Source organism: Lates calcarifer, linkage group LG7_2 (assembly GCF_001640805.2).
Source record: "Lates calcarifer isolate ASB-BC8 linkage group LG7_2, TLL_Latcal_v3, whole genome shotgun sequence".
Classification (NCBI taxonomy): Eukaryota; Metazoa; Chordata; class Actinopteri; family Centropomidae; genus Lates; species Lates calcarifer.
Genome location: NC_066854.1, coordinates 4,853,223 through 4,880,299, shown reverse-complemented (window position 1 = coordinate 4,880,299; position 27,077 = coordinate 4,853,223). Strand labels below are relative to the sequence as shown.

Genomic DNA, 27,077 nt, shown 5'->3' with positions numbered 1-27,077 from the left:
ACACACTAACGACCACATACATTCTTGGCATTTTCGCAAGAGCCAATTACGGCTCCCTGAACTGGCAGCTCTGGATGTTCAACACGCCAGCTGAGACAGTGACTCTTTTTGGATTCCTTCTTAATTATCATCACAAAAAACTCCCCAAATTTTAAGCTGATAATACAGCGGCTGGGGTTTTCTGAAGGCATGCAAATCACTGAGGAGGGCATGAAACCAAACTCTCCGTCGGGCTCGCAATAGACTTTCATTCAGAAACTCAAGACTACACCCAGCCAGAGATGACATACCGAAGCACCACAGCACCGATGTCATTAAAGCTGCTGGCAGTGCAGCCCCTCAGAGGACCCCTTTCTCTAACAGCATTAGGAAGTTAGAGAGCTGCTGTGGACAAACACATGCCTCAGACACACTTAATATGCAAGCACACGCTCCTGACATGCTCGAGCCCACAGACAATTCTCTGAGATTTGAAAACACATGCAAACACTTTAAATGCCTGAGCAGGCTGAGTACTGACTGGAATCTACAAACAATATACAGATAGGTATGTATGTATGAGTAAATGAGAGAATTGTAGCGGAGGATTGAGGAAGCAAGAAAAAGACAGATAGTGACAAGACATGGGGAGAGATAAAGACAGAAAGGGAGTTAAGGCTGCAGTGTATGTTTCTGTCTGTGAGGCAGGATCAGGAGCCTGTAGGTGCAGTGTGCTTAGACAGGAAGCTGGCTTCTATCCCACTTCCTGTGTATCTCCAGGAAGTGGAGATATGAGATAAGACTAAAGGTGAATGGAACATATTGAGCTGTCTTCTTGCAACAACAAAAAGCTGATGGATTGCATAAGGAGAGAGGAAAATGTATTTGAATATCCCCCACTGAGAAGCCGCAACTCTTGGGTTTTATTACACTTTTTTAAGTTGTGTAATGTGGGGGCGCAGCAGGAGGTAGCTTGAGGTAACTTAGCCAAACCCTCCAGGCATCGCTGTCACCCTACAGCTGCGTCTTTTTTATGCTGCCAAATTTTAGTGCTGCGTTAATGATATGGACTTATCAAACTGGTTTCAGCAGATTATATCTGTCTGCCCGTCAAGAGTCAACACAGCGTGACTTATTTACAAAAGCATCATAATCAATTAAAAACATAGCTGATTTTCCTTTCAGCCTCTTCTGCCATTAAAAAGAGTGGTAAACCATCAACCCTAAATGTACATATGTAGAGCAATAACAACATGCAAGAAGAAGTTACAGACAAGTGTGATGGCTCATTTTGCTCATAAGGATCATAGCGATTAGTATTTTGATTGACAGCAAGATAGACCAATTTGTTCATCCGTGACATTCACATATACACTGGGAAGGTTTCCTGAAGATCAACAGCTCCAAATTAAAGGCACCAAGACACACTCATCAACAAAATCCCTAAATTGTGCCTGTAATTGTCCAACGACACATGTAAGCAGAACCAGACACTCACACACACGCGTATCACTCACCGATATCTGGAAGACTTCCTGTGTGTCATCGAGCATCTGCACCCGTATGGAGACCTGCCTCCCCGGAGGCTGAACAGGAGGACGCAGGCCCGGCTCCAGGGTGGACACCCCGAAACTTTCAGGGGCGCCCAGCCTCTGTCCGGCTGTAGACGGCCTGTCGGCTGGCTCTACCATGGTGACAGACGCTACAGTGAGGCGCTCTCAAGCTGCAGGGACCTCTGTTCACGTGTGGAGAAAGAAATGAAAAAAGCGATAGTTACTCTCAAAATTTAGGGTTGCAGTCTGTGTCTTTTTATGAGCGTTCAGGGCGGCGAAGCCAACACTCTCTTCAGTCTGTGATTTGGGGTATTTTTGATTTTTGGCTTCTTAAATACATAGTAGACAGTTTAAAGCTAGAAGAGTCAGGCATTTCCTCTCACATCCAAGCTCATCCCAAATAGCTCAGTTGCATCACATCCTGTGTGATTGTAACTGTGTTTCCCTGTAAAGTATTCCTGTATTACTTTTATAGGAAATGTCAAATACCTTTTGTGGGCTTTTCTGAGATAAAAATGTGTGGAATTAATTACAACAAATACAACATTTGCCTCAAATTTAAAAGAAAGTAAGAGTCTCTTTTGTGGCAATGAGGGGAACTTTGTGGTGAATTAGTTCAAGAGATGTGCGAGAAATCTTGCCACATTTATTCAGTCTGGGTTAAATTGGCCTTGCACAATGTGGAAACCACAAGGCTTGTGGTTGTCTGCGAGCACAAAGAAACAGACGGACATGTGTCACACCTTGCGAGACACTAGCATGCACGCACTTATTCCAGCTACAGCGCAGGTGGGATTTACAGCGTTTCCTACAAACCAAACACAGAGCTCTGTTTAAGACCAGTTCAGACTTGAATCAAAGCCTCACAAGTAGGGCAGATGAGATATGGTCTGAGAGCACACAAAGACACTCCCCCCTTCCCCCCTCCACTTCTTTCAGACTCAAACACACAAAGTTTTCAGCGCCAGCCCCCCCTTTCCACCTCCATCCCACACTTGATAAACCTCAACCTCAGACAATAAATATCCTCTCAGACGCTTGTTGGTGACATCAGGGCTGAGGAATGTTTTAGAAGACAGTCGGGGGGTAAGCCAGGACGAGGGTTACACACTGCCGAACTGCCCTGACACACAAACACAGTGCACTGGTAGTGTACGAGACAATGGAAAATGCTGTTGCTGTTTTGTCCTCTGCTTAGCCACATGTGGTCATGTGCAGCCATTACATCATCTCGTCAATAAATCATTAAATCAATTTGTCATTAGGGACCTACTGGACTTCATACTGATTAACAGGTGACTGGGTCTTTCTTTGTACTTCAGGTTATAATTCTTTGTCCTCACACACTGTGCATTCTTGATAGTGAAGAACAAAGCCAGAGCTGATATTAACTTATTGCAGATGCTTCAGTTTCAGTGTATATGTTAACTAGTAACACAGTGTCTGTCAGTACAGAAATGCTGTGCAAGTTGATGGGTGGTGCAGTGAATTGGGATAACCTACAGGACTGCAAACATCCGTCTTGTATAAGTGTTTGCAACAAAGCATTCATTATGTCCAAAGTAGGCCTAATATTTCAAGACCTAGTAGTATTATGTTATCAGGTTGATTGGCCTGTTTGATTCCAAAGTCTCCTCCAAAACGGCCTGAGAAACACAGCTTTATTTTGCCCAAATCTGGAGGGTAAACCTGGTGTATAATTTGCAGTCCTACTATGCTGGTCACTTTTCTTTGCAAGGCAAATACAGGAGGTTATGGTGAAGTCTCTGTGCACCAACTACTCTAGGAAGAAGGTGCAGTCTGCAGAGTAGAGCTGAAACAGTTAATCAAAGAAAGAAAACTGATCTGCAACTATTGTGATTTATCCTTTAAAGCAAAATCACCAACTGGTTCCAGCTTTGCCAATGTAATGGTTTCCTACTTTTCTCTGTTTTATATCATTAAATTGATAGGGCAGTTTTCACTCATAACCATGGCACACAGCCAGTGAACACCTACATGAGGCCCGTCAGCTGACCTCTGACCTCAGGGTGAGAGTGAACATGGACACACTTCATCTTTGTAAATCAATCAACAAAACTGACACAAAGAAAATGCAATGTTCTGTATTTGCACAGAAGACAACTTTATATTGGTGTCCCTTTGTTCTCTCACTCCTAATCACACCTCCTGATAATGAGGTGAGAACTAAACAAATCCTTTGTCTCCAGAATTCACCAGGGGAACTTAAGAGCAAGGTTATATTAAAGACAGAGAAATAGAGAAGACATTATCTTTTACTAATCCCTCCACCTGCACACACACACAAACAAGCACCTCTCTTCACCTCGGTGACAAAAGCTGCAGCTGGAAACTGGAGCCCGGCCAAGGAAGTGACCTGACAATAAAGGGACCTGACATTCAGGTTACTCATTACACCTGTGGGAACATTCATTTGCTCTAGTGAGCTACTTCCCTACTGCACTGAAAAGAAAACTCTGTTAAATTGTTGATCAGTATGAGGAGAGTATTTGAATAACAAGGACAGAGACAAAGAGCTCCAATAAGTTTAGCCATTTTAGTGCTTGAATCATCTGTTTTTGAAACCCTGTACTCACTCACTAAGGGTCACCTCCTTGTTTCTCCCTGTGTCACCCTTCAAAGCAAAACAAGTGTCAGCTCAGAGCCAGGTTTATAGCTTTACCTATTCCTCCACTAACATGCAGGTGCCAATTACCCTGACAAACATCAGTAGATCATATACTGCAGACAGCAGGGATGTTTTGTTGTCTGCACATCCTCATTTTTTCAACACAAACTCATCAACAACAAGCATACAAGGTCCAGAGACGTGACACAGCCACTTCCACAGTTTTTTAATGAGGTTTCTCCCATAAACAAAATCATAAATACTGACTAGACTGATTTAAGACCTTGAGAATAACATGCTGGCTGTGTTCTCCCCTGTTTTGGATCAATTTCACCAATGCATAAATCAAAAGAGTGGAAGTTTGGAAGCAGAAGTTTCATCATCGCCTCCATCAGGGCTGGAGGGATTATACGAGGAGTTAGTTGAGCAAGAGAGGAATACAGAGCGAGCTGGTCACACAGGCACAAAGGACGCTACTGTGGGAGCTTCCAGCAGCGGGACTAAGGCCTCTCAACCAGCCTTTGAACTGGTGTTAGTTGAAATTTCCCAAGAGTTTGTGAGTGGGAAGCCAAGCCCTGGGAATCGGATGTGAGCACATGCCTACACAAGTGCATCTACAGAGGAAGCTTTATGTTATACAAGCCTTAAAGGGTTACTGGTTTTTTATACACTGATAGTAAGAATCAGGAAGTTCCAAGACATAAGCCACATAAATCTGACACTACATAAAAAGGGTAAAAATATTCACCATGGAGGTTGCATAACAGGCAACATTTGCATAAAACAGGTCTGACAACCAACCCTTTGATAAGTGAATTTTCAAACCTACATGAGATAAATAATGATTCATTTCCTTTCAGTAGACTAATTGTTGCAGCTCAACACCTGCATGTTGCATTCGCTGAGGAATGCTGCTGTGAGATACAATCAAAAGCTCTGGGAATAGCATAGCAAATGGAGATTGCATTTAGAGCATTTACCAATATATTAAACCCCAAGGTCAAGAATAAATCTCACTGCTCAAAGACATACAATACAAATAACATGAGGCTGAAATTGCAGGTATGAGTTTGATGCCCGATGCCTTGTTGTACAATGACACCAGTGTCATTGAGTAATATGCACAGCAAGGAACAAAAGAACATGCATTACCAGATTGTGTTACCACGTGGGCCTATAAGAAACAGCCACTCACTGACTGACTGTATACTATATGATTCACCTGACAAATGACTTCCAAGAATGTCAACAACCTGACAAGGACAGGGTGAGATCATGGCTACAACACACTACACTTACATGCTTAGTCCTTGGCTGATCAATGGCTGCGCTTGATACCAGGTTTTATCAAGGTGACACTCTCCACTCGCAGGACCATTAAGCCTCTCTGCTGGCCTCAGGGGAGTTTCTATTGTGAGGCTGCGTGTGTGTGTGCAAGAAAGGAGAGAGTAAAACCAATTCTGCTGGTGATGTGGGTGTGATATTGATTGCAAAAGTGAATGGGCAACAGGGCAACAGGGCAGCAGGGTGTGCTTACACCTGCACACCCATGCTCCAACAGGCCATTAGTAAAATGAAGTGCCTATGAGCAAAACAATAGCAGATCATGGGTGCTGCTTCCCTACTGACCCTATGCTCTGACCTCATGGCAAAGGATGGGGGTGAAAAAAAAGTGTGTGTGTCCCCCAGAGATCAATAAAGAAAGGGATTTGTCTGTCACAGCTGATGCTGACACCTAATAGGTGCCATACATACAATCTCTGGGGGATTGGTGGTGCCAATACCAAGCACTGAGTGGGTGGTGGGTATACTGTATGACATGCATGCACACACTTGGCAGCTTTGTCAAGTGAAATAAAGCAGGCGCAGTTAAAGACACACACATACAGAGGACAGTTGGCAAAGTGCAAGCCCCTGAATGTAGGTTAGCAGAGTAATCCTTTAGGGGCCAGAGCAAAGGTGTCAGTAGGCTAAGGCAAAGTGTTCACACTCAAGAGAGCAGGCTAGTGTGTGTGTACAATGTATATATATGTGTGTGTGTGTGTGTGTGTGTGTGTGTGTGTGTGTGTGTGTGTGTGTGTGTGTGTGTGTGTGTGTGCACTGCTCATAATTAATGTGCATGGGGCGACGTTTTGACAATGACAAGCTGAGGCCATTGTAGGGTTTGGTGAATGGAAAAGCATTAACACACAAGGGAATAACTGAGCTGGAAAATCCATTAATTATATTTAAGATGAACTTAAGTCTTTGGCTGTTAAATCTACAAAAGTCTAAGTTGTGTGTTGCAGTGCGTGTAAAATATTTAAAGCAGTTACTGGAGAGGGCTATTCTCGTCTATCATTAGGCTTACAGTAACAGAAGCTCTGCTGGACCTCCTAGAGCTCAGCCGATTAGGGAAAATGAACAGGCTGGCTGCAATGGAAGCGAGCTTATACTTAAGACATTGGGCTCATCAAACATCACGCACTGTTGCCTGAAAAAGCCATGGCGTTTAGTCGTATGTTGCACTAAATGTTGGGTATATCTAAGCAGAAGTGTGCACTATGGAGGGAACAGCAGAAAGGCTACGTGTAACCTCGCTTCATAATCCGGATAGCATGATTTCCTTACCCCCCTCTCTTTCTTCAGGATCCACAGATTGTCCGTCAGTGGGAGCTTTTATTTCCAGCGCAGGCGGTAAATCCCACACAGTCCTAGTCCTGGTCCTGGTCCTGGTCCTGTGGCTGAGTTTTGAACTGGTATTCCTCCTCTCTTCTCTTCGCAGCTAAAACCGCTCCCTCTCAGGTGGGACGTGGTTTGTGTGTGGTAGCCATTGAGACCAATGTGGGGGAAACCCGTGCGCTGAGCTTTCTACTCAGACAATGAAGAGCGACACACCGCCTCCAGCACGGGCACCCCGGCACTACACTATCAGGCGGAGGGAGAGAGAGAGAGAGAGAGAAAGTGCAACAGGGTGGTCCGACAGCGCCACTCCACGGTGGTTTAGCGGGAGTAAAACAAATCAAGTATTTCAGGCAAAACTTGGACTTTTTAATCAACTACATTTATGTGACAGTTAGTTTACTTTTCGGATTCTGAGTTAAAACAAAATATAAGCCTACTCATAAATTATATTTTAAGTTAAGCTAGCCAGCGGTGTATAAAGTAGCTGAAATTAGCCCCACTTTACCAAACGGATAACTGGACAATCAACCGGCTTGAAATGATAATGTACTTAAACATAGTGCTAGTGTATGTAGTTAAATTATAACAGTAGAGAAAGGGTATTTACACTGTGTTGCCTTTTGCCTTGGCCCCGGTAGGCCGAACAGGGCCTCGGAGCTGTTGGACAAAAACGGAAAAGGAACGATGGCCCGTACGGGGATCGAACCCGCGACCTTGGCGTTATTAGCACCACGCTCTAACCAACTGAGCTAACCGGCCATGTTACTCCCGCTAAATATATCCAATTTTATACACAAACGCACTTTCGGTATTTCTGCTATTATTAGCTGCTTTTTCCAGAGGCTAGATACTTCAACTTTGTCCAGTTACCTTACTTAAGTGTTTCAGTCGGTTAAAGTCAAATACCTCAGCCAGAACACCCTGTGATAACACAACCTAAGATAACTAGCCTATATTACACAAAAACAAACTTTAAATCGGGATTAGCCGACGATGTTTTTCGTTTTAAGTGGCACCAGCAAGGTCCGTTGCCATAGCTACCCAGGAGAGAGGGCGAGACTGCTCACGTGACCCAGCAAGATGGCGACCACAATGCAGAATGGATGTGAATGTGAGTACTACGTATTATTAGCTTACCGTTAGATTAATAAACCAGTGCGCAATTTCACGTTGTTACCTAAAGCCGTCGTCGGCACACTTTTATTGTATTACAGCACAAATTTTGTATTTTAAAATATCAAATTGGCTCGGTTTTATCCTCGGTTTAGCCTGGCAACTAAAGTAACGCAGAGTGAGTCCGCTAACGTTAGCTCTCCTATTATCAGAGCAGAAGCATTTATTGTTTATCGTTACTCAGCTGTTTTCACTTCTGCTGGGTTACCTCACCATTACCAGTGGTTGAGTAGTTTATCCTTATTCCGTTTTTTGTGTGCTCTCTTTAAGGACTTAAACTAAGCGGGTCCGTCTTGGTGGAAATTTGGATCTGCTGGTTAATTGTTCATCATCATATCAGAGAATCAAGATGGCCCTAAATGTCTTTGGTAAGCAGCATCACACCTCAGATAATGGCCATTGTGCCCTAATACGATTGTATTAATTATGTGTTTGTGTGTGTTGGGTTCGTTTGACCACTGACCAATATTGTGGGAAACAACCATAAATTATTATAATCATGTGTGTCTTATAGATGTCATATAAACTGGGAGAGGCTACCAGAAATCCTGTTGATCAGTTACAGTTGAACAAGTACAGCTGCTTCACCTTTATGTCAGAGGCAAATGCTGTACTCCCTACTCCATTACATTTTTTAAACAATTGTAGTTACTGGAAACTTTCCAGATTGATAATTCACATAAAAATCATACTATCGGTTCATAAAATATGATGCATTTCTTTAGATTAAACTGTCCAACTGTATATAAAGTAGTTACGACTTATAAGCATTAAAGTGCTGCTTACACAGTAATGCTTCATCAATGATTTTTGATTACATGATATATAACAATATGAACTCTAACAGGCCTCCCTCTGCTTTATAATGAGTGCTTTTAATGCTTTAAGTACATTTTGCAACAGTTCTGTACTTTTACTTAGTGACATTTTAAATACAGTACTTCTACTTGTAATAGAGAATTAGTCTATTGTGGTATTACTGCTTTCACTTAAGTAAAGGATCTGAATACTTCTTCCATCCTTGATACTTAGTGGTTGGTTAATGTACCTCAGAAGTGAATTTAAATACTTTGACAAAACCCATCAATAGAACAATATATCAGTCCTGGCTTTAAATATTTACTTAAGTATTAGCAGTAAAATGTAAATATGTACAGAAGGACAACTTTACATGAGAAGAATGGCTCCTTTCACACAGTTAAATGATTGATGCCTTACCAGGCACACAGTATTTTAATGTTGTTTGTAGCCTTGTTGACACCAGGTGTAACACATGTTCATTCATGTAAGATGTGGAGGAGTAAAAATTTCTCTCAAAAATGTTATGAGGTAAAAGTATTACACCTCATGAAAATAGAAATGCTCAAGTAATGCTCCAGTGCATTGCAACTGTGCATTCACTGCTTCAGTAAAAAGCACAGGTCAGCAGTAGATATGTTGTGTCTGGCGTCTTATTAGTGTGTCTATCTGTGAGGCTGTGTGGCCTCAAGAAGGAGGGTGAGACACCAACCCGGGGAGTTATTTTGAAGACAGGATACCGGGACGACGAGTGTTGAATAGATAAGGCGTGTACAGTGAACACAGAGAACACCAAGACAGGAAACGGGCTGTTAGATTTATGCATGCAGAGAAGGTGGAAAACATATTCCCGAATTTACAGATGCAGGCCCAAGGAAGCAAGAGTCTTGTTCAGTGTAAGAAACTCTATTTCTTATTATTTTAAGAGGTAGCAGTAAATAATTTTTATTATTTTGCAGACCTTTATAAATAAACTTTAGTTATTGTTATTGTACTTTTATGTAGAAAAATACTGTCTACGTCATGCTTACACAGCAGGACATTTTTATGTGCCATAATGTTAATATGCAGTATTAAATCTTATCTGTTCTTTTAAAATCAGTACTTAATGTTGTAAATGCAGCAGTAATATAAATAAGCATCACATTGGTTAGCCACTATGAGTCACTTAATAAATGCATACAGCACAGAATGTTAATGTCAACCTGAAAGAATTTCACAGTAATTACTGTGGAGGATTTTGAGTGGAAATTTGGAAATGTTCAGTTGCTACTGCAGAGTTCAGCCAAACTCCAAATGAGTGCCTGGGGCTAAAATGGTTCAGTTTGAGAGAAATTTTGTCTAATATTAATGTCAGTGTTGTTTATGGTCTGCTACAGCCGAACAAGTAACAGGGAAAAACTGCACTAGTGCTGATATCCATCTACAATTAATTTAAAAGGAGTAGGCCTGAGGGTGCAACAGCGAAACATAAACATTGCACAGAGAGATCATTTATAAGCCTCTCTGTGCAACACAATATAAATGAATCTTTCACAGCTTTTTATGCTTCACAGAGTAGATTTATTTATTAAGCCACTTAATGACCATTTATGCTCAAACACATCATCCATCAGTGTGATATCCCAAGGTAAATGCACACAAACTAAAGGAAATAAAATAGCTGAAAGCCTTAATATTTTATCTCTTGCTGTCAGTATAAACACCCAGTTTTTACACATTCAGATTTTTATTTAGTTCGATTATTTGGCAGTGACTGCAAAATTGCCTTCAGCGGTTTCTGTGTTTGGCCTTGAAAACCATGTGATTGCTCCAAATTCTTGTTTTTCCTCACCAACTGTTCATCCATTAATGCAGCATTTGAGCATGTTTGATTGAATGTAAAATGTCTGTTTTTTGTTTGTGTATTAAGCTCCCCCTGAACTCTCAAATCAATACCATGCATTATTAAATGAATCAAAAGGAAGATGAAATGAGTGAATCCTGAACCTGTCTTATCTGGCTGATGTTTCATCAAAATTGAGAAAGAGTTTGATAAAATCAGCACTGATCACTATTGAGCTTTCTCCACTTGGGGGCACTGCAGCAAAGAAAATTAAGTTTGAGTAGGGTTGCAGCTGTTTAATCCATTGTTGTGCGTTTTCTCTTCTCAGATCATGATGAATACAGGCCACCAGTGTGGAAGTCTTACTGTAAGCATAAATGGAACATTATGTTTTTAAGCTTTTTATACTCTCATTCCTTTCCCTTGGTATTTCTCTATGATGCGTTTTTGCTGATGAATTGCTGTGTGTTTTCTTGCCTCAGTGTACCAGCTCCAGCAGGAGGCACCTCACCCACGCAGACTCACCTGCACCTGTGAGGTGAGAACACATTTCCTCGTTGTCAGCCAGCCAACGTTTAATCAGTCTGTCACGTCTGGTGTTATTTATGAGAAATCCAGCTTTGATCCAAATGATGTTGAAGTGTAGCATAAATAAATCAACTGTATAGACATGAGACATTGCCCAAGCTCTGGAACAATTATCCTTTTTCAGTCAAGTATTCAACTGTTGAAGTGGGAGCTCGCTATATTATGTTAAAAACTAAATTTACCCAAACCTCACTCACTTTTCTTAGATATTTGCAGCATGATTTTGTGTGAAGACTAAAAAAATGTCCTTCTTGGATGCGCTGTCACTTTGATTTGAGCAAAGATTTGGTACGTCATAACAGTTGTTGTTTGGGTTTAAATTAAACCCAAAGCCCAAACCTTCACCTAAACACATTGTATATTTCACAACAACACATGCATTTGCTGATCATGGCAGGTAAACATGATAAAAACCAACTGAAACAATATTGAGATGGATCAATGCTGAAGGAAGCTCAAAATTTCATAGTGTGTGGTTTGTGTGTGTGTGGTTTGTGTGTGTTAATGTGCCTCCTCAGAGGCTGTATTCGCTGACTCAGCTTGCAGCAGGGTTGATTGTTTTTGCTGTAGTTCACCAATCCATTGTCTTCAGGGAAAGCATCTATTACGCCGTCTATGGCCGTGATCTAAAAATGTTCAAAACAGCACATGATGTTTGGTTGGTAAAAGTGGGTTTAGTATTATTAAAGGCAATTTACTGTCAGTTAAAGCAACATGTGTATAAAAATCTAAACATCTTTATGTCTTTGTAAACGATGGAATGAATCTGAGCAGAGGCTGCATCCTAGCCTGGGGCACCCAGGTGGTATGGGATGTTGCTGGTGTCCACTAAATGCCACGCACCAGCATGTCTGCCCATAGGAGAGGCAACCACCAGATGTGTGTGTGGGGGGGAAGGGTTGCAAGTTTTGGGGCAAACCAACGGGGATTAAATGTGGGGGAATTGTCCGTCTGGTGTTTGTGTGCTAATCTGAAGTGCCTGATGGGTTCAGGCGGATGGTGTGTGTGTGGATACGAAATGAACATCTGTTGGTTTTGATGCCCTGGTCTGGTCAGGTAGCCGGTGCTGACCCAGTTTAAAGCAGCAGACTGGCAGACAGACGGGTGGAGCAGGGCCCCCCTCCTCGCCCTCTAGCACCAGCCCCATGTTGTCTGCTGGGAGTTCAGCCATATGTGATTTTAACGATGCACTAATAAGCACTTATCTGTGGCTGGTACTTTTTAATTTGTGATATGTCAGGGTGGCATGGTGGCACAAATGAGCGCACCAGCTGTCCCTTAGCTGGAAGACCTTGAATCACAGTGCTTAAAATTAAAACAGTGCACTTAGTGTTAAATTGAAGGCATAAAAACATTCAGGATTTGGAATATATTCCCTCCAGTTTTTAGACAACTGTTGATCATATAACAGATACTTTAGGTTATTTGTCAATTGGTACTTCATCCTGAGTAATCATAGTTTGCTTGTTCTGTGTTGTGAGCTGACATTTTCCTTCCATAACAACTGTTTAGTGTCTTTGAGTGATCCATCAGAGACATAATAAGCACATAGGAAAGATTCTCTGATCTTTTTGTTTTGACCGTGCACCAGTGTACTCGCATTAGTCGTCTGCTACAGGTGTGTAACATGGGATGTTCAAGAATTAAACAGACATTGTATTTGCCTAAATCGATATACTGAAATTGAAGATGAACTCCTTAAACAAAAGTTCACGTGTTTGCTTCCAGGCTCTGCCATGCACACCATTTCACTGTGTACCAATTTATTTCATCATTCCTTTTAAAACTCACTGTATATGCAGCGGGAGACTGAAAATGTTTTCTTCTTTCAAACAGCTCTTTCCCTCCAGCTCAGCACTCTGTAATGTGCAGTCAAGGATGTCTGTTGAGCATTAGTAATGGGTAGTAGGTCTCAGAGCAGTTTTGGTAGGTGTCCAGAGGTGCACATGCATGGCTGATAACACAGGGGTAGTATACCTCCTCTACCAGCTCAACTTTCTCTCCAACTTTTACCATCTTGACTGTTTTTTTTAATGATGTTTATTACCTGCTGAATAATGTGTATATTATGTCACATCTGTGAAAAACATACTGCTCCTGACACACACACACACATCGTCCCAAATTAATATTCACTGCTGTTTGTTGGCTCTTTGTTGATTTATTGGCTTGACAGCAGTTTTGTTGAGAACAACACAATGTTCAGCTTTTTTATCTGACTCGTGCAATATTCACTGCGCCCACACACTCACGAGCTCAGATGCACGCTGGGTGCCAGGCAAGGTTTACATTCAAGTCAAATGAGCCAAAGTCTGGGAAAATATTCAGCAAGAGCCAGTGGCATTTCACACACTACATTATTGTTTTTTTGTGCGTGCGTGTGTTGTGAATGATCTGCTTCTACTGAGCTCTTGAGTCTTACAAAGTTTTTCACACTATATATTTTTCTTTCCCCTGCAGGTGGACAACAGACCTAAATACTACGGGAGAGAGTAAGTTGGCTTTTTCTGTGTGAGTCATTTGCATTGGGCGTGTTGCCAGTTGCCAGTACATTCAGTTCTTCCTTTAGTTCAGCATTGTGCTTCCTCACATACTCAAAAACCCTCTTTATGTCCAGGTACCATGGGATGATCTCCAGAGAAGAGGCCGACCAGTTACTGAGTCAGGCCGAAGGCAGCTACCTCATCAGAGAGAGTCAGAGACAGCCCGGCACGTACACACTGGCTCTAAGGTGTGTTTATGTTTGTGTGTTGGGCTAATTTAGAGAGACTCAGACAATCAAGAACAAACGTGAGCTCAGTGGTGCCACTGGATATGTATGGGCTTAAGTTGTGGACCAGGGATTTCATTGCATTGATTAGAGAATGAACCATTACAAGTCACAACAACAGGTACCGCCATGTAGAATCTGGATTATCAAGTCCAGTAAATCTGCTTCTCCACTTCATCTAAATCCCCCCAAGACCTTGCAGGAACCTTCTCTATACCTGCAGGTATTCGTGGGTCAAGGCAAGAAATAGAGAAGCTGCTGTGCTGCATGAATGTTGAGCATGTCTGATCGTGTGTGCAGGTCCCAGGTGTTGTGAGGTGTGAGGGTTTATCCCTCCAGGAAAGGCAGAAGTCAGGTTTTAAGCTGCTCAGAGGCGCTTGTCTCTGAACTCACATGGCTCTACATGCCACCCTCCAGAGTGCCTGTCCTCATGAGGAGACAGGAAAGTGTGAAAGATAGTTTGTGAGCGTGAGGTTTCCTTAGCCATCTGTCTTCATTCTCACAGGTTGTGAGTCTGTGTCTTGCTCAGAGGCACCTCAGTTGTGTTGTGGGTTGTTGTTTCTGTATTCTTAATGCCACTCTGCTCCCTTGGCCTAGTTACCTTGTAGGCAAATTATTTAGTTTTACTTCAATATGAGTGATCGTTTTGTCAGGAGTAGGTGTCACACTTTTAAATGGGTGCATGGCTTAATTTGAAATTAGTTTTGGGTCAGTTTGTTCTATTCATAGTCCTGCAATTCTTCCACCTGCACACGTTTCTCTCTCTTTCATTGTCTCCTCCGTCCCTGTGGTTATAATTACATTCCATAAATACTCCCTCATAAACTAGGGTCCCAGACTGGGTTGGCAGAAAAGGAAAGGTTGGATTTTGGGTTAATGATCTGAACAATGCTTTTCTATCTCATGGTGGTTTCGTTGTGATCCACTGAGGAGCAGATAATGTGTTGGCCCAGTTCAGGGTCCGTCTATCACAGAGTCTGTGCCATTTGTTTGATTCTGTATTATCGTAGTAAAAAGGCTGTAGTAAAACAGGAGCTATAATGCAAAAAATAAAAGTCAAGTTTGTTTACGGTAATGGCTCTAGCTCCATTTCCCTTTTCTACACCCTATATATTGTGCAAGAAACAATAAAATAGGGCCTCAAACCACTCAGTCTGGTCGTGTTGATCATGTTTTATATGTAGAAAACATATTTAGTTAAGATTTTAAGCATTAAAACTGGTACAATTTTGTTCACAACAGATAGATTTATTGACTCTCCTAGAAAATGTGGCAGCCACTTTTGGATGAGTGTGTACTTGTGTGCATTTTGCCCTTTTTCACCCTTCTTTCTCCATCTCCATCCCAGGTTTGGGAACCAGACGAGAAACTTCCGTCTCTACCATGATGGGAAGCATTTTGTTGGAGAGAAGAGGTTTGAGTCCATCCATGACCTGGTCACAGACGGCCTCATCACGCTCTACATTGAGACAAAGGTGTGTGTTTGTGTTTGCATCGACGTGTCCCTTCCTCCCTTTCCTTAGTGACAAACATGCCTCATGTTCCACATTTAAAGCAGTACTTTTTTATCATTCTCCTCATAAAGGCAGTAGGTAGGGTCTAAGAACAGTATAGCAGCGATGGATCCACTGATCAGGGCTGAATAGTTGTAATCTCTGAATGTCTGAGGTCTCATTATGGATGATTGCTTGTCATGATGGCAGCATTTAAAGCTTTCAGCTTTCAGCTCATGTTTGCCAGGTAAAAAATCAGACAGCTTGACTCACATAATATCTCTTGATCACCACTTGTTTACTTAATCATAAGAGTCCCCAGATTCCTTAAAAACCCCTGAAGAAAGATGGAAACTTCACATTGCATGCTCCTCATTAAGTGTTTGTTTACTGAGACAATAGGACAGCACCAAGAAGGATGGAACAGTGCTGGAAAATAAAGAATATTATTGCAAGTTCAGAGACAGAAAAAGAAAAAACTATGTATACTGTCAGGGGACACACAAATGTTGCAGTTGTCAACTACTATAAAACAACTATAAAAACTAATATTATTATTTAAAAGTTGCCCTTTCTTCTTTCAGGCGGCAGAGTACATTGCTAAGATGACCATAAACCCCATCTATGAACATGTGGGCTACACCACCCTGAACCAGGAGCCAACCCTGAAGAAACACCTGCCACACAGCCCCGAGGCCCCTGATGGACCCGCTCCAGCCAAAGATGACTGCAATGCAGAGGAGAGGGTAAGGACATTTGCTTATGTCTTTACTGAATGTTAACACGATGAGGGAAATGACAGTAGACTTTATGGAGTCTCCTCACCTTCCAAGTAGTTTACAGTCAAAGTTTTGAAATTTAACAAAACACATTGGAAAAGTTTTTTCAGGCCCAGTATGCAAAAGCTGACACATTTCTTTCTCATTGATTCCCAGACATTTCATATATTTCATTATACAGCAACCTTAAGAAGAATCTTCAGCCATAGAGTAATATGATGTAACTTTTAAAGACAGCTTGATTAACATTGGGCTGAAATTGTACAGAATTTCAATCAATCAGTATCTTCAAAACTCATCATTCTATGCAAGAAATAGGGATTTTTTAAAAATGAATCTGCACAGGAACTCTGTCCAGAAGCATCCACCAATTAACATACGTTTTTGGCAAACTGAGCTGAATGCTTAGGGGTTCTGAGGAGGTTGGTTTGAATAAAAAATGGAGCAGTGTTGACACAGAGAATTGGCTAAAGACCAAAGAATATTCCTGTTAGGAAACCTGCACCATTCTGGGACAAATTAAATCATTCATCAAGTCTCTCATTACACTGGGTTTACTACTAATTTATTTGCCTTTAGTGTAAGATTGTAAATCAGTGAGTAATCGTTCATTTATCCAAATTGAGAGCAGTATAAGTAGAGAAACTGACAGCTGGAAATGTGTAGGAACACTGAGATCATTTTCAGGATGAATTGATGACTGAGGAGTGAGGAGGAGGACTGAGCTGGAGATGCATATGAATCTAGAAGACATAAGGATGTGAATTTTTGTTTCACTTCAGCAGGAAAAAGACTCAGTGGATTTGTGCTGTGGGCAGTGTGCAAACTCTGAATAATCAATCTATTAAAATCACTGGACCTTACCTGCATAAATTAAGGTTACATAAATCATAATGCAGCAAATGTTAGCATATATACCATAATAATATTTCTAGAATGTGGCAGAAAGTATAAAACAATAATATATAAAAGTAGCACATATAAAAAATAGGGCTTACAAAGCACTGATCTTGAAGCTGAAATGTTAAGAAACCCTGCAGAGACTTAAAATAAGGGCAAAGGTAAGGAAAGTTTCTGAATGTACAGTACTAGGATGGAAGGATGAGAGTTGAGATACCGGGTGAGAGAAGGAGGAGAAGGAAGATGGATGCAGTGGAGAGATGGCCTCCAGCCAAGGGCTCTGCAGTAAAATTACATAACAGCAGTTTGCCTGCAGAAACCTGCTATCTCCCAAAAGCCGTCTACTAAGTATTCAAGAGCAGAGTTTGTTGTCGGCTCATTAGTTTCCATTCAGCTGTGAGGTAATTAGAGTCTGTTCTGTGTGTTAAGTTTTTATGCCCTGACTTTTTCTATACATGGAGCTTTTCAGGGGATGGAAACGAAAGTGACAATATTTGGAGATGTGAGGTTTCTGTGTGACGCAGACGCTAACTCAGATGCTAATCACTGGGCAACATTTAACGTAAATTTCCGTCCTGCAGCTGGGTGTGTGTGCGGTTTGGTGCATGAAAATGAGGCAGGAGATACAGACCCATTCAGGCAACTGCTGCAGAACCCTCAGACTTGTGTATACAAACACAAACACACACACACACACACACAAGTGTAATACAGTCCAGTTGCAATGGACAGTTTCCACACAAAACACACACCAACATACTAGGCTCATAACAAAGTAGTGTGTGCAATGCGTCTATCTACTACACCAGTGCTGAGCCTCCTGAGGCCTTGTATGACCTGCAGTGCATGGCCACCTACACTGCACCTCATACATCACTGTCCATGTATGTGTGTGTGTGTGTGTGTGTGTGTGTGTGTGTGTGTGTGTGTGTGTGTGTGTGTATATGTGTGTAATGGGGGTGGTCCTGTGTACGTGTGTGCTTTCATAATTGGGTGGATTTGCAGACAAAGCAGTACGGCTGTGACATTGAGACCAGAGGTGGCTCTCTGCAGGGAAGTCAAACATCCAAGAAAATACATATTTCATACGTTCATACAGCTAACTGCAGTTTATTATGGGTTAAATGCAGTTTTATGGCCCCCGAGGGGGTGATGAAGACACTGTTCTGGTGATGACTTTTTAAAAATGAAATTTTAAGGCCTTGTTATGAGATTGAATTCACTGGACTGTGACAGGAAAGACGGAAATTACAGGAGATTGGAGGAATTGGGTTTTAATTCACGTTTGATCTGTTGTTTTTTGTCTTTATTTCTTGGACTGTCTGTAATCAAGGGGCTCTTTTGTTAGCACCCTCCCATGCAATGAAAACAGTCATTAAAAAACCATGACCAGTCATACATATTCACTGTGCTGTGTATATGAGGAATAGTGAACATTCACCTTTTTTCATGATATCTTCCTAATATGTCACAAGAGAATATTTGCATTATAGTATCTTAGTGTAAAAGACCAGAACGCATAGATTAAAGCTTGGAAATCTCTCTCACAGTAACAGGATTTAATGTGTTCCCACTGCTTGTTTGTTGACAACCCAAAAACGTCAAAAAAGGCAAGTCCAGACATCCTCCCACCAGAGGCAGCACTTAACCACAGACCTCTAAAGTGCACTTCTTAAGTGAAAATTTAGCCTTAAACTGTTCTTATATAATGTTACTTGTATTATCTAAAATAATGGATGTGCAGGGCTTTTGATTTAAGAGCCTAGAAAGGATGTGGGATTGTGTTTATTCTGTGGCGGTGAAGTCTATTTCAAGCAAGAAACACACACACAAAGCAGACTACAGCAGATGCTTGTTTACAGTAGATGAGTATTGGAGGAACTGGGAAACATTGGAGGAAAAACAAATAGATGTTGCAGGTAGGATGACAAAAGAATAGAGGGAAACAAAGAGGAACAAAAAGTGTGAACGAATGAATAAAATAACAGCTTGTTTCCCAGCTCATTCTTTCTCTCCCTCTCTCTCTCTTTCTCTCCTGGGACAATTGAGGTGGCAGAATTGGTGGCGAACAACAAGAATCTCTGCGCTCTGATTGGCTCCCTCTCCTCTCAATGTGACCTGTTAAAATCATCCATTACTGCTCCGTAGCTCAGCCCCCCCCCCCCCTTCTTTCTCTCTCCCCGCCTCCCTCCCTCCCTCTCTCCGCTGGTTCTGCCTGGTGAGTGTGTGGAGGGAAAGCGGATTAACGCACACACTGAGCCATGTGGGCTGAAGCGCTCACCTACACAAGACAGAGAGACGGGAATGCTCATTCTGCCGCAGCAGTCTGGTTTGAGGGATTTTGCAAACACCTTCCAAGAAGTGAAGATTTATTGAATTATATTCATTGAACTTTTTGTGGAGGGTTTTTTAAAATCTCCAGACAGATTTATTATCAGGCTGGCTGGCTTTTGTTTTTTTGTTATGAACTGGAATTGCACCATGCAGCCCCATCAGTATGCAGAGCTAATCTGATTGGCTGATCTTTGTGGTACTAAGACGGCAGGATTGGTCCTGTGTCAGCTCCTCGGTTTGGGATGTTGTTGTCAGATGGAGCTTTGACATGATTTGAGAGTCCAGTCGTTGTGCTGTATTTACTTGTACCTGTTTTTATTAATTATTCTGGGATTTTTTGTCATAATATAAGAATATTTCTTGTTTTTTCAGTTTCACATTTCTTGGCATGCTGATTGGTTTACTGTATTTATTAATGGGATTCAGATTTTGGTCTCAGAGCCAGCATTTTATTTAAACGTCCACACCAAAACTACAGGTTCCACAATGCCGAGCAGAGAGTCGTACATCATTAAAAGAGGTAAAAAGCAATCACGCAGGCGAGCCGAGAAGGAGAGCAGTCAGACGGGGTCTTTGTTTACCGCCGCTCTCGGTTTAAATGTCAGCGCTGGTTCGATTCCCTCCCTGCCAGCCTCCGGCAGCGTGTCAGACCCCAGCGCGGGCTCGGGAACCCACCTCAACCGGGCGCCAGCACCCTCTAAACCCACCTCCCCTGCTTCCACCTTCTGGCAACCAATCAGATCTTTTGCCCTTTCGCAGCTCACATCACTGGTGCGGCGGGCCACCCTGAGGGAGAGCGACTTGGCGCCCAAGTACGAGAAGGTCCACAACTTCAAGGTGAGGCGCTCCTTCACTTCCACAATCTTCTCCTGTGTGTGTGTTGAAAGATGCCAGAGTTGCTGATTCAGCTCATGGGCTCTTATTCAAATTTACCTCAGAGTACACAGAGTCTTCGCAAACACACACACACACACAAAAAACACACATTTCTGCATTTATATTTGAAGTGTTCAGCCTTTGTTTAGCACCTCAAATTTCCATATTACACGCAGCTCTTAGTAAAGAGCGCAAAGGTCAGTGCCACAGCGAACTGCGCTCAAGGGACGTGGATGAACACACACTGATAGACACACACACTCACAAAGAGACACTGATGTGATGGAGGTCATTAGCATTTCATTATATAGAACCAATTTATGGAATAAATGGGCAGATTAAACTCTGCTCTCTCTGTATTTTTTATAATTGCTCTTTCAGCACTCCCATTGTGTCTCCATCATTCTTTTGTCAGTGCCTGTCATTGCTGGTATTCACGTCTTACTTGACACAGTCTGAGTTATATGAATATTTTTATCACCTTGTTCTTAGTGCATACCTGGTCAAATGTGCTATTTTGGCACAAATGTGTTTCTCTTTAACTTTGTCTGGCCATATGTGCTTATTTTAACATTTGTTGTGAATGCATTTTTAACATCAAATTGCTCTTTGTCTTTGTCTCTGTCTCATGTACCAGGTTCATACATTCAGGGGCCCCCACTGGTGTGAGTACTGTGCCAACTTCATGTGGGGTCTCATCGCTCAGGGAGTTAAGTGTGCAGGTAACATCCTCTTTTTCACACAAGCTCTGTCTATAATCTCTGACTTGTCACATACAAATACGCTGCTAAAGATTCAATTTCTGCTCCTTTTTTGCCTCCTCCGCTGTGTTCCTACCTCCTCTCTCTCTCTTAAACTGTGACTCAAAAGTGGGACAGCAGGCTAAAGTTAGTCACTTTTGCTGTTGACTCATCCGCAGTGTATCACGAATTTTAAATGTTAAAAGATTCAATTTGGTGCCAAAGAACAGACAGTCAGTGTGTGTGTGGGTGATGAACTGTGCCTCTGCAACGCCTACGTTTGAAATGCAACTTTTACCATCCAATCTAGTTACTATGCTTCAAGTATCAGACTTTTATGGACAAAGTTGTGTTGTGCTGATCTGTTCAAAGCAGCACGAAGGACAACGGGCATACGTTTATGTGAATACAACCACAGGAAATGCCTAAAGGAGTCATTTTTAGGTTATGAGTGGACATGAAGTGATGACCTCTGTTTTTCTCTCTGTCAGACTGTGGGTTGAATGTCCATAAGCAGTGCTCCAAAGTCGTGCCAAACGACTGCCAGCCAGACCTGCGGCACGTCAAGAAGGTGTACAGCTGTGACCTGACCACGCTGGTCAAAGCCCACAACACCAAGAGACCCATGGTGGTTGATATGTGCATACAGGAAATCGAGGCCAGAGGTGAGAGAGAGAGAGAGACAGTGATTGTGTGCGTGAGTGAGTCAGTGATTATATAATGTTGACAAAAAAAGCTTTAAGTATTGTTTCGCTGCAGCCTTAAGAGAACACCCACAGGAGGATGTGTGTGTGACAGCCCACCCTCCCAATGGTGTGATGTACACAAGCAGAATAAATGCAAGTGTGTGTGTGTGTGTGTGTGTGTGTGTGTGTAGATATATATATAAAGACTGAGAGAGTTACTTTACTCCTCTGTGGGACCTGAGTGGTCACAGGGGAGCTGCCTGCAGACAGGATTTTATTGACTACGATTCAGGACTTGAGTGAAACTAATATGTGAAATCAATAAAGACACCTGACTTGAAGTGATTGCACTTGACTGGAACTGGAGAGGCAGCTGGATATTCTCCTAATCTCCCCTCACTCTGTCTCTGTTATTGTTTTTTCTTCCAATCAATCTTCACTGTCTTCACCTGTATCTTCAGTTTAATTTACTTAAGCCGTTTCATTGGCACAACAGAGAAGAAACACACTGGTCAATAGATCTACCTACACACGTCTCCAGAGCTGCAGCTAACTCTTTATTTTCATCGCAGGTTAATCTATTAATAATTGTTTGATGTAAACATGCAATAAAATAGTAAAAAAATGCAAAGTAATGTCTTAAAATGTCTTTCTTTATTTAGTTAAATTCTTTAACTGTCTTAATGATTAATCAGTTACCCAGAATTGTGGCCAACAAATAAAACACTTTCATGTTTAATCACAGTATATTTAAAAATAAATAAATTCAAAGTAAATTCAAGTTCAGTTAATACATTGTATTAATGGTGTCCCGTCAACTCTCCTTGTCCACCTCCAGGTCTTCAGTCAGAGGGCTTGTACAGAATATCAGGCTTCAGTGAGCTGATTGAAGATGTCAAGCTGGCCTTTGACAGAGGTGAGTATCGCTTCCTGTTGCTTTTTGTGATCCTCTTTTGATATGTGGAACACAGCAGCAGTGGTAGTTACCTAAACAGCTGGTTACCATTTTGATGAGCCTTCATCTTCTGAATCCTTGACATGAATCCCTACAAGAAAAAGGAGAAGTTATTGTTTGGTATCAATAAAATATCAGTACAATCCTCCAGAGAGATTCTTTGAAGACAGATATTTCATCTTTCACCATAATCCTGGGTTTTCCTTTTCATGGAAAGTAACTGTTTTTTTTGTTTTCCTCTGCAGATGGAGAAAAGGCTGACATTTCCTCAAATGCTTACGAGGACATCAACATCATCACTGGAGCCCTCAAACTCTACTTCAGAGAGCTGCCTATCCCCCTCATCACATATGATGCCTACCCACGCTTCATAGAAACTGCAAGTAGGTCTTCACGCTTTCTGTACCTTGTTATATAAGATGGAAGGATGAATAGAAGAGCCAAGCTAAGCTTTGAAGGCACTTGGCAATAACGACACTGTGTATCCTGCATATGTTATAAAACTGTAAAAGATGTGGGTGAAATGTATTTTCTCAGGTGTTTATATTTACATTTTATTATAAGATAATTGGTGCAAGATCTAAGTGTTTCTTAGGCATAGACTAGCCTATGTTTAGAGCTACTGAAACTAATCACATTTTCAGTGTTTTATTTTGTGTGTGCGTGTGTTTGTGTGTTACAGAGATTACAGACCCAGAAAAACGTCTGGAGTCTCTCCATGAGGCCTTGAAGCTGCTGCCGCCAGCTCACTGCGAGACGCTGCGATACCTCATGGCTCACCTCAAGAGGTCTGAATACACTGTCAGGCATACATTCAGTTGTGTAGATGTGTTCTTTGGCGTAATTACAAGGGTTTGAGTCCTTGATCTTAATGCTTTTTTGCTGTTGTAGTCATGCTTTCCATTACACGTACTTTCCATCCAGGGTGACCCAGTACGAGAAGGAGAACCTCATGTCCAGCGAGAACCTGGGCATCGTCTTCGGCCCGACACTGATGAGGGCCCCCGAGCTGGACGCCATGACGGCGCTCAATGACATCCGATACCAGAGACTGGTGGTGGAAACACTCATTACCAACGAAGACGTGTTGTTCTGAGAGGAAGGGAGGGAAACGATCCTTCTGAAGAGGAGAGGAAGGACAGAGCGATTGGGACGATGCTCATACAGTATGTATCATTCTGTTGATGGACTTTTGACATGAAAATGAAGGAGAAACAAGCAAGATACATGAGACTTGTGTCTTGGTAGACATAAAGGGCACTGCCTGTTTCTGTGTGGAACAATGAAGGAAGTGGCTGTTTGCAAAGAAGGAATTTAAAAAAGCTGAGTGGAGACTCTTAAAACACACAGTGGCTTTGAAAAAAGAGGTGGATGGAAGGATGCAGTGTTTCCCTACATTTTTAATGTAAAACATCAGAAAAACTTTTGTCAAACTCCCTCAACAAACTTGAAGCCAGATTTGTGATGTTATAACTGTACAGAAACAAGAATACAAGAATACTTTTCCAGCCTTACTCTGTAGAAATAAACAATTATCTGTCCTTATGAGCTGGGAGAAAAGAGACAAGTGGCATTACACCAACACTACTTGATTTATGTAGGGGAAACACTGTGTGATCCATCTTTATATTTCTATCTTCTCTTTCTTAAATGGATGCCTTGACATCTTTTATTTTTAGTTTCTTCACCACACTGTGTTGGAGAAAGAAAGTCCACTACATTGAAAACCTTGGGATAGCATTGTTAGCATTTACCATAGAAACCAGATGAAACTCGTAGCCAAAAGCTAATGAGAAGGTGTCACCTAGTGGTCACCAGTGGTTTCAGTGAAAAGTGCAAGAGTGAGCAATGTTTTCCTCAAATTCTGGTGGGAAGAAATTGTGTTTACTTCATCGTCCATGGTGTCAAGGTGTCCATTTAATCCTCCTCAAGAGAAGAAGAAGAAGAAGCACTGACGTCATAACAGTAGACAGCTGGATGAATGAATGAAAGAATGAATGGAAAAAGTGAATCACTCACCCATAATGCACACTCACTCCCTGCAGTGGAACTTAAGTGACTTGGACCTATTGTGTTTTCATTCCTTTCTTTACATTTTTCTTTACTTTTGCTCCATTAACTGATGTGTAATTATACAGTAATCCTACACTAACAACATTGTAGTTTTTTTAGTTGCTAACATAAAAAATCAATGCCCACTTACCCTTTTTCATGTTGTACTTTGAGCTTTTGTTTAAGAAATGTTTTCCAGTCTTGTTGCTGTGTAATTACACCCAGTGATGGAGCTGTAAATTAACTGATGATAACGTTTTTTGCTTCTTTTTTTCAATCCTGTGTTCTCTCACTTCTCTGCCTGCTTTGCCTCTGAGAGTGAAAACCTCTTGTAAAATTAAAATTCAGTGTCATGCAGTCAATTTAAAAGGAAGAGTTGGGAGAATTTCAGCAGTGAGCACATGTACATTTTCTGAAAATGTAGCCTGTTCCAGTACAATGTGGGGGTTTTAAATTCTCATGTTTTCTCCAAATTTGCAAAGTATCTACACACTAAAATATTGCTACTACATTGTACAACACTCATTGCCTACAGCCTGAACACATAAAAATACAGTACAAAATTGCACCAGATTTTTTCCAAATGTTTCTAATCAACAAGATAAATCCAACATAGACAACATGCCTAGACATAACACACACACACAGTATTTACTAGTATTTGTCTGGCAGCTTGTTTTCATTTCTTCTCAGTGGCAGATGGTGAAGAGAGGGACGCATCATAAGTGACTTGATATGTGAATATGTGAAACAGTGTTGTTTTTGCTTTGGTTTGTCTTTTTTATAAAGCAGTATTGTAGTTAAGCAGTGTTATTAAGCAGATTTTGCGCTCAAAATTACTAATTGACGTTCTTGATCACTTGCCCCGATGCAGTTTCAACAGATTGAAACACACTCATAATAAATTCAAGGCTTGTCTTCTTTATTGGCTCGAACGGAGATAATTCAAAGACTCAAAGTGAGGATGCACCAGTGCAATCTGATTATTTGAAAAGTTAATGTCATGTCCCATACTGAAAATTGAAGCAAAGAAGTTAAATAAAACAAAAACTCATAATGTTAATTACTCAGCATTAGTGTTTGCAATTAAAGTGGTATTGGTGCTTCCGTTCTGCGATGTGCTGCCCATATCCAGGTGCAACCATTCAATATAACTGTGAACTTGTGAGACATAATAATGCTTACACATAAGTAAAGGCCAGTTGGAGTTGTTTTAGTTTTACTCTCTGCCTTCTACAGACAGCAGATTTTACCTAAATATAAGTCATTGCCATCAAATGCCATACACATGAGTTTCTATAGATGTGTGAGGTTCAGGTACTGGCTAAACACTGATGTGATGAAAACAGGATAAACTGTGGGACAATGCTGGAAGTCATCTGTAATATGAAGGAGCGTATTTTCCATGTTTTTTTTCTTTTATTAAAACTAGTGCCATTTGAGAGGATGGAGGTGTAGAATGGATTTCTTCTGCATGGACCTCCACCTTGATTAACACACCCTCCTCATTCATTTCTACCCCCATTTCTGTCGGGGGTCACTGATTAAACTATTCCTAATGCGTTCTCATTTGAAAGCAGTGACAACCCACCAGGTTTCAAGACCCATTTCGCAAAGTAAAGACAGTTACACAGTTGAAACAATCAAGCGCACCCATGCTGGGTTGGGTGTAATATTGTGTAACATCAGCATTTTTCTAACAAATCTTGCTTTTTTTCCCCCCCGTGTGTTCTTTATTTTTACTGTTTTGTTGACTTTCTGTTCATTCCTCCCAGGGTGAGATGTAACCCTGCTGATTTAACCATGTACTTGCTGTCATCAGACTAATCCGATTACAACTTGTGAGCCTTCAGTGATCTGTGACACTTGTTTTGTTTTTTTGGCATCATGAAATGTCATTTTTTATTACTGTCATTGCTGTAAAGTATTTTCTATATGGTTTATGCATGGTGAAATTAAATTATTAAATATGGCTCTCAGTTTGCAAATGTCTGACTCAATTCATTCTTGAAATATTTCAACTCTTCACTTAATTTACTCCTTTTATTGATGCATTAGAGGTACTCTACTTTTATGCCTTTCAACCCCTTAAAATTAAGCAACATTAACTTGTGACCACTCATCACATGTTGTATATGTCAGCAGTTCAACCACAGAGTGACTTCCCCTTGGCAGACTGTTTCATTTGAATCCTTTTCAGAGGCCTAAAAAGGCAAAAACCACCCTGAACAGTGAAAATGCACATCATGACTCCCTGACGCCCAAATTAACATATTCATGTCT

General features: G+C 41.4%; 2 protein-coding genes and 1 non-coding gene across 6 annotated transcripts in view; 1 reads left to right on the top strand and 2 right to left on the bottom strand.

Annotated features, from left to right (window-relative positions):
• The window catches only part of LOC108894874 (FERM, ARHGEF and pleckstrin domain-containing protein 1), a 51,482-nt gene extending 43,968 nt beyond the window's left edge, over positions 1-7,514 (bottom strand). Inside the window, exons 1-3 of one of the 3 annotated variants that reach the window (XM_018693497.2) lie at positions 7,433-7,514; positions 6,772-7,068; positions 1,497-1,714 (exon numbers count right to left, since the gene is read on the bottom strand). In XM_018693497.2, coding sequence (XP_018549013.1) covers positions 1,497-1,670 — 174 coding nt within the window. In that variant the 5' untranslated portion in view covers positions 1,671-1,714; positions 6,772-7,068; positions 7,433-7,514. Of the gene's footprint in view, positions 1-1,496; positions 1,715-6,771; positions 7,081-7,432 lie in introns of those variants that run through there. The other 2 variants (XM_051066050.1, XM_018693496.2) reach the window with 2 other exon arrangements.
• trnai-aau (transfer RNA isoleucine (anticodon AAU)) lies at positions 7,511-7,584 on the bottom strand. The gene has a single exon. It is a non-coding gene; the product is annotated as a tRNA-Ile (tRNA).
• An 11-nt stretch (positions 7,585-7,595) lies between these two features.
• Positions 7,596-26,776, top strand: LOC108894881 (N-chimaerin). Of its 2 annotated transcripts, XM_018693510.2 has the most exons (15): positions 7,596-7,936; positions 8,269-8,366; positions 10,950-10,988; positions 11,104-11,159; positions 13,670-13,701; positions 13,827-13,940; positions 15,328-15,454; positions 16,057-16,218; positions 20,245-20,322; positions 20,999-21,083; positions 21,593-21,766; positions 22,626-22,703; positions 22,988-23,125; positions 23,425-23,530; positions 23,667-26,776. In XM_018693510.2, the coding sequence occupies exons 2-15, from the start codon at positions 8,348-8,350 to the stop codon at positions 23,836-23,838; spliced, it is 1,380 nt and encodes a 459-aa protein (XP_018549026.1). In that variant the 5' UTR covers positions 7,596-7,936; positions 8,269-8,347; the 3' UTR covers positions 23,839-26,776. The 2 variants fall into 2 exon arrangements, with proteins under 2 accessions (XP_018549026.1, XP_018549025.1); XM_018693509.2 differs by lacking the exons at positions 7,596-7,936; positions 8,269-8,366 and adding an exon at positions 9,571-9,692.
• Positions 26,777-27,077: the final 301 nt, after the last annotated feature.